Below are 12289 nucleotides of genomic sequence, written 5' to 3'. Positions count from 1 at the left end.
ACTAAGAAGTCGATTTTACATTCATATCTTAATATGATAATCATACTTAAAGATATTTATGATTTTACATTAATAGATATCTTTAAGTTATATATTATACTAGCAGACTCGGCCAAGCGTTGCTGTCGCTAAAGTTTTTGTTATATTACATAATAGTAAACTATTCAAGGGAAACAGTAGGAGAACACCAGTCATGGGGACATGCTTTTTTGGTGCTTATGCCATAAAATTGTAGCTTATGTGAAACGTTGCTACTATTGAGACAGCGCCATCTGTTAGCCGTCATATTGTGACCGTCAAATAAATAATATTGCAGGTATAAATTGAGATGTAAGCTATCCTATCTTTTAAGTTAGATCAAATTGCACACGGTGTACAAATTTGATTGATATCGGTTCAGTAGTTTAGGAGTCCATAGCGGACAAACAACGTGACACGTAATTTATATATTATATTAAGATAAGATGAGTATTTAAGTTATTTCGATGACTGAGTATTTAATCATTAAATATATAAGCATTAAGCATATGATGAGTTTTAAAAAGTTTTATGTTAATGAATATAAGACCCGCAAAGTAAAGACAATACACTACTATTACATATTGGATATTTCATCATTATATATTGCATCAATAAGTTTATGTTAACAAATTCGGTAGCCGATTAAGAAATAGGACTATTATTGCCAAGATATCAAAGAAACCATTTGTTAATTCTTAAACTTGTAACTGGTATGTTATACGGGAACTTAATATAAAAATATATATACCTATTAAGTAAACAGAGGAGTAACTTTGTTAAGGACCAAGAATCGACTGCTTCTGCCGGGAGCAGAGGTATACTTATCAACCTTCCCTTTGATTACTTGGCGTATTAGATTAGGCAAATGTTAGCAATACAGCTACTAAGAGTATATCAGTACCATCATAATGTCTTGCAAGTACGTTTACACAAAGCCGCCTCGTACGCATTACTTCGCGAAGAAATAGTTCACAACGTATGCTGATTGCTACGGCTGTGAGCGTGGATATCAATGAAATAGCTGGCATGTCAGTGAACTCAATCCATGTTTCTCTGTTCTGTAAAAAGATCTCCTTCAAAACTAACCAAAAGTAATGTTATTTTATTAAATTTCGTTAGCAGCAGTGTTGCCCTTGTGATTCCAGCTTGCAAATTCTGCAAGTCGTAGGTTCGATCCCCGGCTGTGTATCAATGGTATGTCAATCTATGTGCATATTTATAACTCGCTTGTACGATGAAGGGAAACATCGTCCCGCATATCTCAAGTCGAATACATCTGTCACGCATGAGGCTGATCACCACTTGTCTATGAAATATAGAGGCGCCAATGGATTATTTTTATTATTGGTATAGACTTACAATTAACCCTTTCTGCGCTGACAATATTTCAACAAAGAAACTCAGAAGAGAATGCAAAAAGAAGTTGCCGACAAATAATAGGAGCTGAAAAGTAACAACTATATTAGATATAGACATTGCAAATTTTTGTTTATTATTTTGATGAAAATAATAGTTGCCAAGTGTCGAAAGAGAGCATTTTTTTTAAACATTTTAAGATTTTTTTTCTATTTATTTATTTTCAGAAATTATTATACTGAAAACGAGACTATCTAATAACTGACCGGGTAGTCCATATATTAGCCCCGGTGAAATACCACAACGTACTCTCACCATAGACGTTGTTGGCTCTCGAAGTACAGAACCGAACTTGCGTTACAGCTCAGGTCTGTACGTCAAGCTCAACTCGTTTTTTTTATGTAATCTCGAAAAAAATAAAAGATAATATTTTATATTATTATAATTACAAAGATTTACTTTACCTGAAATCTGTAAAGATTCTGAAAAGTAGAGTAAGCGTCAAACAACGCCGCTACATATAAATCCACGGGACTTGATTCAAAATCATGCACGGACGATACTAAATGTCGCAATAAACTTCTTCGGGGTAGTCGAAAGTGTTTAATTTCACACAAAACCAATTTCCCTTCTAAATGATTCGATATTATCGCGTTTATATAACGTATACGCAGATAGAAATATATCAACAAGCTTGCGCAATGCATCCATTCGAGGGCACAACATAGGACCCCATAAAGGATTCCAATAAAACCAATTGCTAATAGATAATGCAGAAATACGCCACAGATAAAGGTGCAAAACAAAATCAGAATTGTCACAACTACTGTACAAATATTATATAAATACTGCATGTTATTAATACAATCGTGTACCTTCAACATCCTATCTAACTGTTGCATTTGGACGTAAAATTCCTGATTTTCTACAGTATTGAAAAATCTTAGATGCATTATATTGCAGGCGAAAGTCATAAAGTGCATACTAGCTAGAGATACGAAAGTGTAGTAAATGATCGGATATTCATAGTATTTTTCGAAGTAGGTAATGGTCACATAGACGTGGAGACCGCAAGCCAACCCAGCGCAAACAAGAGAATATACTTTTTGAGATAAAGTCGGGCTGGTGACAAATCTGTTTCGTAAATGGATACGACTTGTGCCTAAAGCTACTTCGACGTAATGAAACGGAGAAAACGATCGGATATACTGGTCTTCAAGAATGTCCTTGGATAAATACTCCGTGTTGGACATTTTCCTGTAAATAATTTATTTATTAAACCGAGTGACTACAATTAATACAACTTCGAGAACCATTGATATAACTTATTTTACTTACGTTTATTGTGCTTCAACTGACAACGCCTTTCTGAATCGACATTCTGTTATAATAATTACAATGACTAGTCAATTACTTAAATAGTTAATACCTTAATACGTTCAGTATATAGAAAGTGTATTAGTTTATAGGGTTTGCCTGCGACTTTGTATATTAGTAAATAAAACATTTATTTTTCATAACATATACTAGTCAAAGATAAGCTGCAATATCCGAAATATAAATTATAGGTTACCTCCTTTTTCATCGAAACGAAATTGTACCGTTTTAACTAGTCACTCACTCCTCTGTCTCTTTCTATCACAGCGTTAACACAATTTTTCAGAAAGAGACGAAAGAGTAATGAGATTATAACTCAAAAATTTAACCTGGGATGGCGTATGGAAATGAAAAACCTACATTAGGTTAGTAAAATCTATCAATTATTAATCAACTATCGCCAACTATTTTCAAAAACAGTAGAACGGATAACAAAACTTGTACATTGTACAATGTTTTATAGTATTTAGAAATCACTACTTTCCATATCTTTGATCTCTTCGCCTCTTCTCATGAAAAGAACTAACACACCATATTTGAACAAAAAGACCGATATACGTATATGTATAACCATAATCATGTCATCATAAATGCATTTGATATTCATCGTAGATAAAAAATTAATTTCATGTTATCCATTAAAACTGAAGTAATTACTGAATTTTATCAATAGAAACAAATTGAAGAATAATGAGAAGAGAAAATTATAATCAACTGTTATAATGATGCTTGAATAACTTGAATGTAAATAAACATTATTATTAATTCTACATCTATGCTAGTATTATAAATTTGTAGATTTTGTTAGGTTTTAACTAAAGTATATCTTTCTATTTTCAATTCAGCGTAAACACAATTTCATAGTAATAGTTAGTTTTAGTTGCAAAGGGTGCATTTAGAGCGATGTATAAGCGGTGTATGCAACGGCGGATCCAGGGGGGGGGTCATGGGGGTCATGACCCCCCCCTGAGCAGGACTTAGGTGGACCACTAATTGAACATAATGATTTTATATATAAATTTGTCACCATACAGATTATATGTAACTACATACCTTCAATATTTAATTAATTTAATATAATATAATAACTTTGTATGATGGCAAACGTTTGGGAATGAACGCATCGAAAATTTGAATGTTCCGCGCCACACTTGCGCGCGCTTGTCGCTATGAAACGTCTAGCTAGACCTTACCTCAATCGGAATCGGAACGACTAAACTTCAACATATCATAACATAGTCTTATTTTAAATTGTAACATCAATATGTATCCTAATATATGAAAATTGGATACACTACCCTGTCAGCGAAGCGACAGCAGAAAGGTCTTTCTCTACGTTACGCAGAATTAAATCGTCGCTAAGATCTTCAATGGTTGAAGATCGCCTAACCGGACTGGCACTTCTCCACGTTCATGAAAACGTACCCGTTGACGTAAATGACGTAATAACGCGTTTCGGGAAAACACGTTAAAGAAAAATTTATTTAGTTATTAAAATATATGTATTTTGTCTGTTTCTATTTTGTTTGAAAAAATTAAAAAAATCCACCGATTACAACAAAAAAATACCAATTAAGTACCATTTTTTTCTATGGTTTTGTTAGCTTAGAACCCTGCGGAGTTTTTAAATTTAGCCAGAAGCTATGGAAACTTTTTTTTGTATTTTTAAATTGAAGTCGAATGTTTGGACAAATCCAGCTAAAAACTAAACTTCTAACTTTAAAACCTTTTTTGAGTAGCTTTAACTAATTTTAGGAAGCTGATATATTTTTTTATTTAAACAACATTTAAGACAATCCTTTCACAGAAAAAAAAACTGCAAAATACCTACAACAAAAAAAGATAGGAATTTTTGAAACCTCGCTGGCAGAAAACATTAAAAAAACACAAAAAAAACTCGAAAACTACAAAAAATCGCGGAACATACATGGGGTATTTTCGTATGACCCCAGGTGTGAGGAATCTATAAAAAAATTATTGACGTCACTAGTTGGACCAACCTGTATGTACACAATATTATGTGTTAAGTTTTTCAAGTGTACAATAAAGAAGTTTTTAAGTGCAATACTTACGTACATTAATAAAACATCTACTTTTTACTTGTATCTATTGTTATCAAAATTAAATTATAAGTTCTTGACTTGACCACGACTATGTGACCCCCTCCTGGCACCAAAGCTGGATCCGCCCTTGGGTGTATGTCTACGTAAAATGCCGCTATGACCGAATTAAACGCAGGTGAAACCGCGTGACACTATTTAATATTGATTATGGCTACGGTGTAGGATGAGGTGCAATCTTTCTTTAGATGTTTAGAAAATAAAATGAATCCTTTTCCTAAATATAGTCTACATAAAAATATATGTTTATAGTCAATATGTAGACTGTACAAATTAGGTTAATATTGAGTAGGAAGGATGGTGAACGGTTCCCAACCTAAGGGTCGGATCTTCTAGTAGCCTAGCGACTGGCTAGTAGGTGTGAAATGTGTAATTGAATTTATAAATGTAAATATATGAGAGGTTAAGTGAATAAATAAGTATGGGAAGTCAGCACCAAGAGACCAAAGGTAACAGACGGAGCTGGTAGGATCAGAGGTTCAAGGTGGTGAGATTTTCTCAAAGCAACTATAATTAAAGGCTTGAAGGAGTCTTCGCCACTTTGAGAGGATGCGAGAAATGAATAAGACAGAGGAATATTCAAATCTAATTTATTGTATTTATATTAACACTAATATACTTATTACACCTATTTACCCCTATATAAAATTACTTTCGTGCTGTCGGTGTATCTCGCTCTTTCAGCTATAAAACATGGAACAACCACGACAGCCGTGTCAGCAGTTGGTCAATGTTCAAATGAAATCTGAACAACTTCGTCAGTGCTTTTCAGGATATGATGTCATCCCAGTTAGCCGTATAACGTAGGTGTTAGTGACACACAATATTATATTTTGATTTATTACTAATAATGTGTAATTTTCTAAATCAAAAACCTTATAAAAGTTACATAATATCGCAGTTCCTATTTTTCTATATTTTTATGTAATTAATTGATAATAAATGATAATGCTAAGCATTTAAATATCTAAACAACTTCTATTAGCAATTTATTTTAAAACCGTTCGTTATAACCGTTTTCAAATAAATTCTAATCAGTAACACCTGGTGTTCCTGTTAGCACGTACAATGAAAAATTTCTGAACTATTAAAACTTCCTAGGCTATAAATATAAGTTTTCTAAGCATATGTTATTAGTACAGTGTTCCCTACGGGAGCGTAATGAACGCTTTTAATGGCACAAGGCTTTTAGCTCTCTATTTCCTTGCATAATATGTAAACGGGCAACGAGTATGTGTCTTGACGGTCAGAAGGGTACTTAATTTAATAAACAAATCAATAGAAGATGGCCTATCACACGTCCGTCGCATTCAAGTACCCCAATGAAAAAGATTCAGTTGAGGTCAGCACGCAATGTCCCGTCCCGTCAAATACATAGCCCCACAGAAAATAATCTAGCGGTGTTAAATCACAAGATCTTGGAGGCCAATTCACAGGTCAAAAACGTGAAATTAGGCGGTGTCTTTCAGTAAATCGATTGTGGCATGAGCTGTGTGACATGTTGCGCCGTCTTGTTAAAACCACAGCTCTTGGACATCATGATTGTTCAATTCAGGAATGAAAAAGTTAGTAATCATGTCTCTATACCTATCACCATTGACTTTAACATTCTAGCTATTATCGTTTTTGAAGAAGTATGGACCAATGCTGCCACCAGCCCATAAAGCGCACCAAACAGTCAGTTTTTCTGGATGTAACGGTGTTTCGACATACACTTGAGGATTAGCTTCACTCCAAATGCGGCAGTTTTGTTTGTTGATGTAGCCATTTAACCAGATGTGTGCTTCATCGCTAAACAAAATTCGCTTCTGAAAATCGGGAACAACGGACGGGAAAATTGGACGTCCAGATTGGACTATATCCGAGCCAGCCGTGGCAGTCATATACCAGAAATCATATTTAAAATGTATTGCCACAAGATTATCTTTCAAATAAAAAAAAATCATGTCAGTCCAATAATCCATCGTTGTTTTATTGCAATTTAAAGTTCTATACCTCTAAAAAAAAACACCCGATATATTATTTTCTTTAGTATTACCATTCTCTTAGGCGACTTGGTGACAGTGACTTTTCCCTATCAAATATTGCTATGTACGCAGAATACCTTTATGCATAAAAACGAAAACAGTCTAATTGCACTCATTTAAATAAATTACTATCTGTTACTTTTCAAAACTGCGGAAGCACAATTTTACTGAAAGAGACGATAGAGTATTAAAGATTGCAAAAATACTGATATAGTTATTTTATGAATGTGGTGTTGGATAGTCGGATAGTTTACTAGTGTGCGTGGAGACATACACGAACTCTTTACGTGTTTATCCGAGTCCCGGAGGCCATCATTGAAATGTTTTGGCCCTACTTAACAGTTGAGATATTTTCCTTAATGGCTAATAACCGCGAACAATAAACCACTTTGTGATGCTGTGAGTCAATTTAGTATTACTATTTATTAATAGTATTGTATTATCACTTATTAATCACAACAATCAAGGTTTAAATAATTATTAAACGCGTGTAAGCGCGCTACAATCTAGTAAAACAATATTTTGCTTTAAATAACTTTTCGATTGTTTAAAGATTTCAATTATACCTAATTTGTGTAATATCCCATTATTTGATGAAGAATTTAAATCTACCCTTTAATTTCACATAGCCGTCACTTACGTTATTTAAGTTGCAATTATAGCGAAACTCTTGGCAAGAACCAGCTAACATCTTGCGCAAACTATTTTAGTCATAAACAGAAGTTTTTCATCGGATTTTGCTTCGAGCTTGTTATACTTACAGCTACTTATAACTTAACTAGCGACCCGCCCCGGCTTCGCACGGATGCAATGCTGATACTAAATTCAAAGTGCTATAAAGTATAGGGAGAACCGCGGCCTCCGACGCGCTGCGTCCCGCAATTTTTAAATTTGTAATATCTTCGAAATATTCATTTAAATCATATGCTGTAAAGGGCCATATAGATCTATATTAAATGAACAATGTATTCAAGGTATTTAATTGGTTAAGGATTAATGCTGTATTGGTTAAAATCGCTTCGAAAATTAGCCATTATTTGTCGTAAAAAGTAAATGACAAAAAAAAGTTATTGTGGGTTATTCATATACCATCACGGACTTTTCTGTAGACCTTTTCAATGTGTACAATACTTAGTACATTATTTTGATAAAACTCGTAGGGTTCAGCCTGCGTTTGCAATGTAAGCGGAAAAAATGTAATTATTTACGACATCACATTAGAAACCTCAAAAATAACAGTACTTCTCCACTATTTAATGGATGTTATTATACATATAAACCTTCCTCTTGAATCACTCTATCTATTAAACCGCATCAAAATCCGTTGTGTAGTTTCAAAGATTTAAGCATACAAAGGGACATAGGGACAGAGAAAGCGACTTTGTTTTATACTATGTAGTGACAGCAAGTCCCAGCTTCGCATCTCTGGAGATGTTTTTGTATATTTTGCAGCCAATGTTTTTATTATTGCCTTATGGCCTTTAAGGTAGTGGTGAGCTCACGTCAATTGCACCGGGTGGAATATTGTATTCAGTCTTCACGTCCGCTGATAGCCGCAGGATTTATTCGAAAAGTTCATCGGAACACTCTCTAATTACTATTCTAAAAAAAAGATAAAGATAATAAGATAAATGTCGCCAGTAGTGTCAGTTTAAGAAAGTAAAAAATATTATTATGACATTTTTATCTGAATGCATTTATAGAACTACAAAATTATTTGTTTTGTTATACTTTATATAATGTAACAACTAGCCTGGCGAATCGATAAATGATTTATCTACTAGATAAATAACCACATAGCATCATGCATTAATGCTCATATGATTACCCCGTTATCCAATCTCTTATCAATAAATCTAATATCACTGGCCGGCTTCCAACTCTCCGGAGATGAAAATATTACGATACCTGCACTCATCATACAACATATAGAAAATTCGCTTCTAATCAGTTCTTCTATACACGAGAGTTTAAGGCCTAGACTTAGGTTTAACTAATATAATTTAATATCTTCTATTCTACCCTTATTTTAATATTATTATTGCGTTTGTACATATTTAATGACTAAAAAGTCATTCGTCTATTAATCAAAAGTGTTATTTGTTATTATTATACAATATACATACTTTGTTATTTATACATATATTTATTTCTAAAATTATACGATTATTCTGCGTTAAATATACCCTACAGTAAAGTTGAAAATTTAAAAAAGGAACACTTTTTATCAAAAGGAAAACAACCGCTCGTGTATAAAACGCTGCGTCCGGTTTGTTAGGAGTCAGGGGGACGGAAATGAAGTCGCGCTTGAAGTTCGGACAAACGATTATTTATACAGTTATGAACCCCCTACCACCCTGGCACCTACTACACTCAACGTGATTCAATTAAACATATACGGCCTTATTATAAAACGTGTAAAGAATCAGGAAAACCATCGTAGGTTTTTCGCGTAAAAATAGTATAAGACGAGTAGACGAGTCAACTAGTTATTCTTGCATTTAGACTTTATTTAAAATGACTAGCAAAACGAAATAAAAATTACAAATTCAGTTGCTAATAAGTAATCTCTTCAACCCGAGTATGGGAAAAGTTATACAAAAAATTGCAGTCCAGAATTGTGAAACTACATAAACAATAAATTAAGATAAAACTGCTAGTTACGTAGAGAGTACATAGTTTAAACACAGAAGCATTTTCATACAATATGTTGTTTGAATTTCGGAGGTATAAATTTATAAACGTAGCTACGTCTGAAAAAAAATTACTGGTACTACTGCATAATTCCCTGGTCCGTTTAGGAGTACGATAATCTAATTCATATGGGTCCTATCACCAAACCACTATTGCGGGTCACATTTCTACTGGTCTAAAGAAATATAAAGGGCAAAAATATAATTTAATTTTTTAACTACTTTATTATTTTATCCGATACGGTCCCGAGATCAGTTATTGATAAAACTAAAGCTAAAATGTAATTTATCACTTACAGAAACCAATTTCAAGACATTATTTTCAGACATTCATTAAACTAACTGGTGTCAATATCAGTGTGAACTTACTTTATAAGGATTCGGTCCACTACCAAATATCTCAGTTAGTCTAAGCTAAATGTAGTCGTTTTTTATATATTCTCTCTCTTCTATACTATTTTTCCTCTGTGACTTAATGTATAAATCTGGCGGATCAATAATTCTATTCGGTAGGCACATAAGAACCTTCTTACAATTAGAGGTATGAAACACGTCATGAAGACATTTATTACCTATTTCCTATTGACGATTTCGTGACTTCCAATAACATACTTTTAGAGGAGTATCACCTGATGTAGTTTCTGATGAGTACATTGGCGTACAGAATACATCGCCTGATGTCTCATTGTCCCGACGGGATATTGCAGGCTAGATGCGGTCTTTTCCATTCGGGTGCTTGGACGCGACGGACATGTGATACCTCATCTTTTATTGATTTGTTTTCTAAATAAACTACCCTTCTGATCATCAAGATCGTCTACATAGATATCAAAGTTTTATTTTGCTATATAAGTATATTCTTAATACGTTCCCTTTGTACATTTTTAATTTAATCTTCAGAAATAATTTCGTTCAGAACCTATACTAAGGTGTATAAGTTCTGAATGCAACTATCAAATGACAAAAGTATAGCTAGAAGTGTATGATTAGACCAACTAAGCTCCTCAGAAGCTCTTCTTATTTCCCGCGCTGGCAATCCTAGCTATTAGTTTCAAACTGCGATTAAAGTTAATTTTATATACTTTCAACTGCGGTTATCTCGTGCTTCATACCAGGTATTGTTAAAGTTTATTTTGTATAATCAAGGAAAGTAATATAATAATATATTGATTTAAAAAATGGTTTAGTAACAGTAAATACTTTGTATGGTGCAGCTTACAGGTCCAATGTTATCTTTCAATGAAGAAATACTTTCAATCGCTGCATCTCTGCTTACATTCCCACCCCGACATCTGGTTAAATTTAATTTCAAAGTATGAGCCATAAAGAAGACCAGTTCCAGTTTCGTAGAAGACGCAAATTTACGCACACATGGAATATTTATGTGCTACTAAAATTGCTGTATGTAGAAAGGCACGCCTACAATGATTTGTAAGGCAAAAACGTGTCTGCGAAATGTCCACTTTTCAAGATTTCAAGATTTATAAACCGCATATAAAGCCTTTTTATGATTTCAATATGAATTTTACATCAATGGAGCGAGAATTAATTTAATCCGTTAGGGTACGAATGTATTTATCTTGGTTCACAATTCGTACCCTCATAATCCTTAAAGACCACTTCAACAGAACCATAAGCTTTGCAAAAATCATTTCACATTTTCTGAGTATAGGTGTAGGTTGTACTTATCTTATGTAGTTGTATCGAAATAAACACATATATAAAATATTCTTTTACCCTCGCTACTTTCGGAAACCGTAATTCAAATGTATTTTTTATTTAAATTCGATTTTCATAGTTAGACAAGCCTCTCTTGGGTAATACAGTAATAAATAAATTTTACGAGTGTGAAATATTTTGCTTAGTAAAAAATCTCCTAAATACTAGATTTTGTCTGCTTGCAGAAAATCTCGCCAAATTTGGAATACCATTTTATTATTGTTACCAGTTTAATGTTTTTAATAACTATTCATGTATACTAGTTAACAGCCTAATATAAAAAATTATGAATTATCAAGAAAAAGTCGAACACAAAAAAACACAAATGGGTAACCAAATTTATATACCTACTGTACTATATGGAGATACTTAAATCATTATTTTCTATCTATTATTTTTCTTAGACTTCATTTCTTAAAATGTTATATTAAATTGTTTTTATGATTACATAAAAGAAGTTACTTGTTGTCTTGAAATTCCCCAAACACGAAATTAGACTTGATCTGCTCAATCAGTTCGGCCCCATGTTCGTTGGGGCAATTTTCCAGCTCACCGCTCGTCACATCGCTCTTCCACTTAAATGAGCTTTTTTCAACACAACTGACTTTACTCCAGTTTATAAATAGATTTTTTCACGAACAGTGTATTAAAATACATGAGTAGTCAAATGAACCCACAGTTTTTAATCTTATTAAATTTATTTCTAAATATGGATACGTTCAGTACAAAACTTAACATTATTATTATAATCGCGTCGCAGTCAAAAATTTTACCTCACAAATTACCTTATTATGCCTTTTAAGGTATCGCAAGCTATTAACCAAATATCTGTTATCTGTCAAAGTATTTTCAAGATAAACTCGATTACGTATACTCAACTTCTTCCCTTGGGAAACCGAAGTAGAATTAACTTCTGGAACAGATATTAAGGAAATTAAAAGAACTGCGGTACAGTTTTTACACATTACAAAGACAA

At 33.2% G+C, this 12289-nt stretch overlaps 1 protein-coding gene across 1 annotated transcript; it reads right to left on the bottom strand.

Moving 5' to 3' along the window:
* Nucleotides 1-878: 878 nt before the first annotated feature.
* On the bottom strand, nt 879-2635 carry LOC125054651. The gene is made up of 3 exons (XM_047656667.1): nt 1842-2635; nt 1381-1464; nt 879-1079 (listed from the first exon to the last, which is right to left on the bottom strand). The coding sequence occupies exons 1-3, from the start codon at nt 2628-2630 to the stop codon at nt 879-881; spliced, it is 1074 nt and encodes a 357-aa protein (XP_047512623.1). The 5' UTR covers nt 2631-2635.
* Between the last annotated feature and the right edge of the window lie 9654 nt (nt 2636-12289).

The sequence above is a fragment of the Pieris napi genome, chromosome 12, assembly GCF_905475465.1.
Source record: "Pieris napi chromosome 12, ilPieNapi1.2, whole genome shotgun sequence".
NCBI classification, from domain to species: domain Eukaryota; kingdom Metazoa; phylum Arthropoda; class Insecta; order Lepidoptera; family Pieridae; genus Pieris; species Pieris napi.
This window is presented reverse-complemented; position numbering and strand designations above follow the sequence as displayed.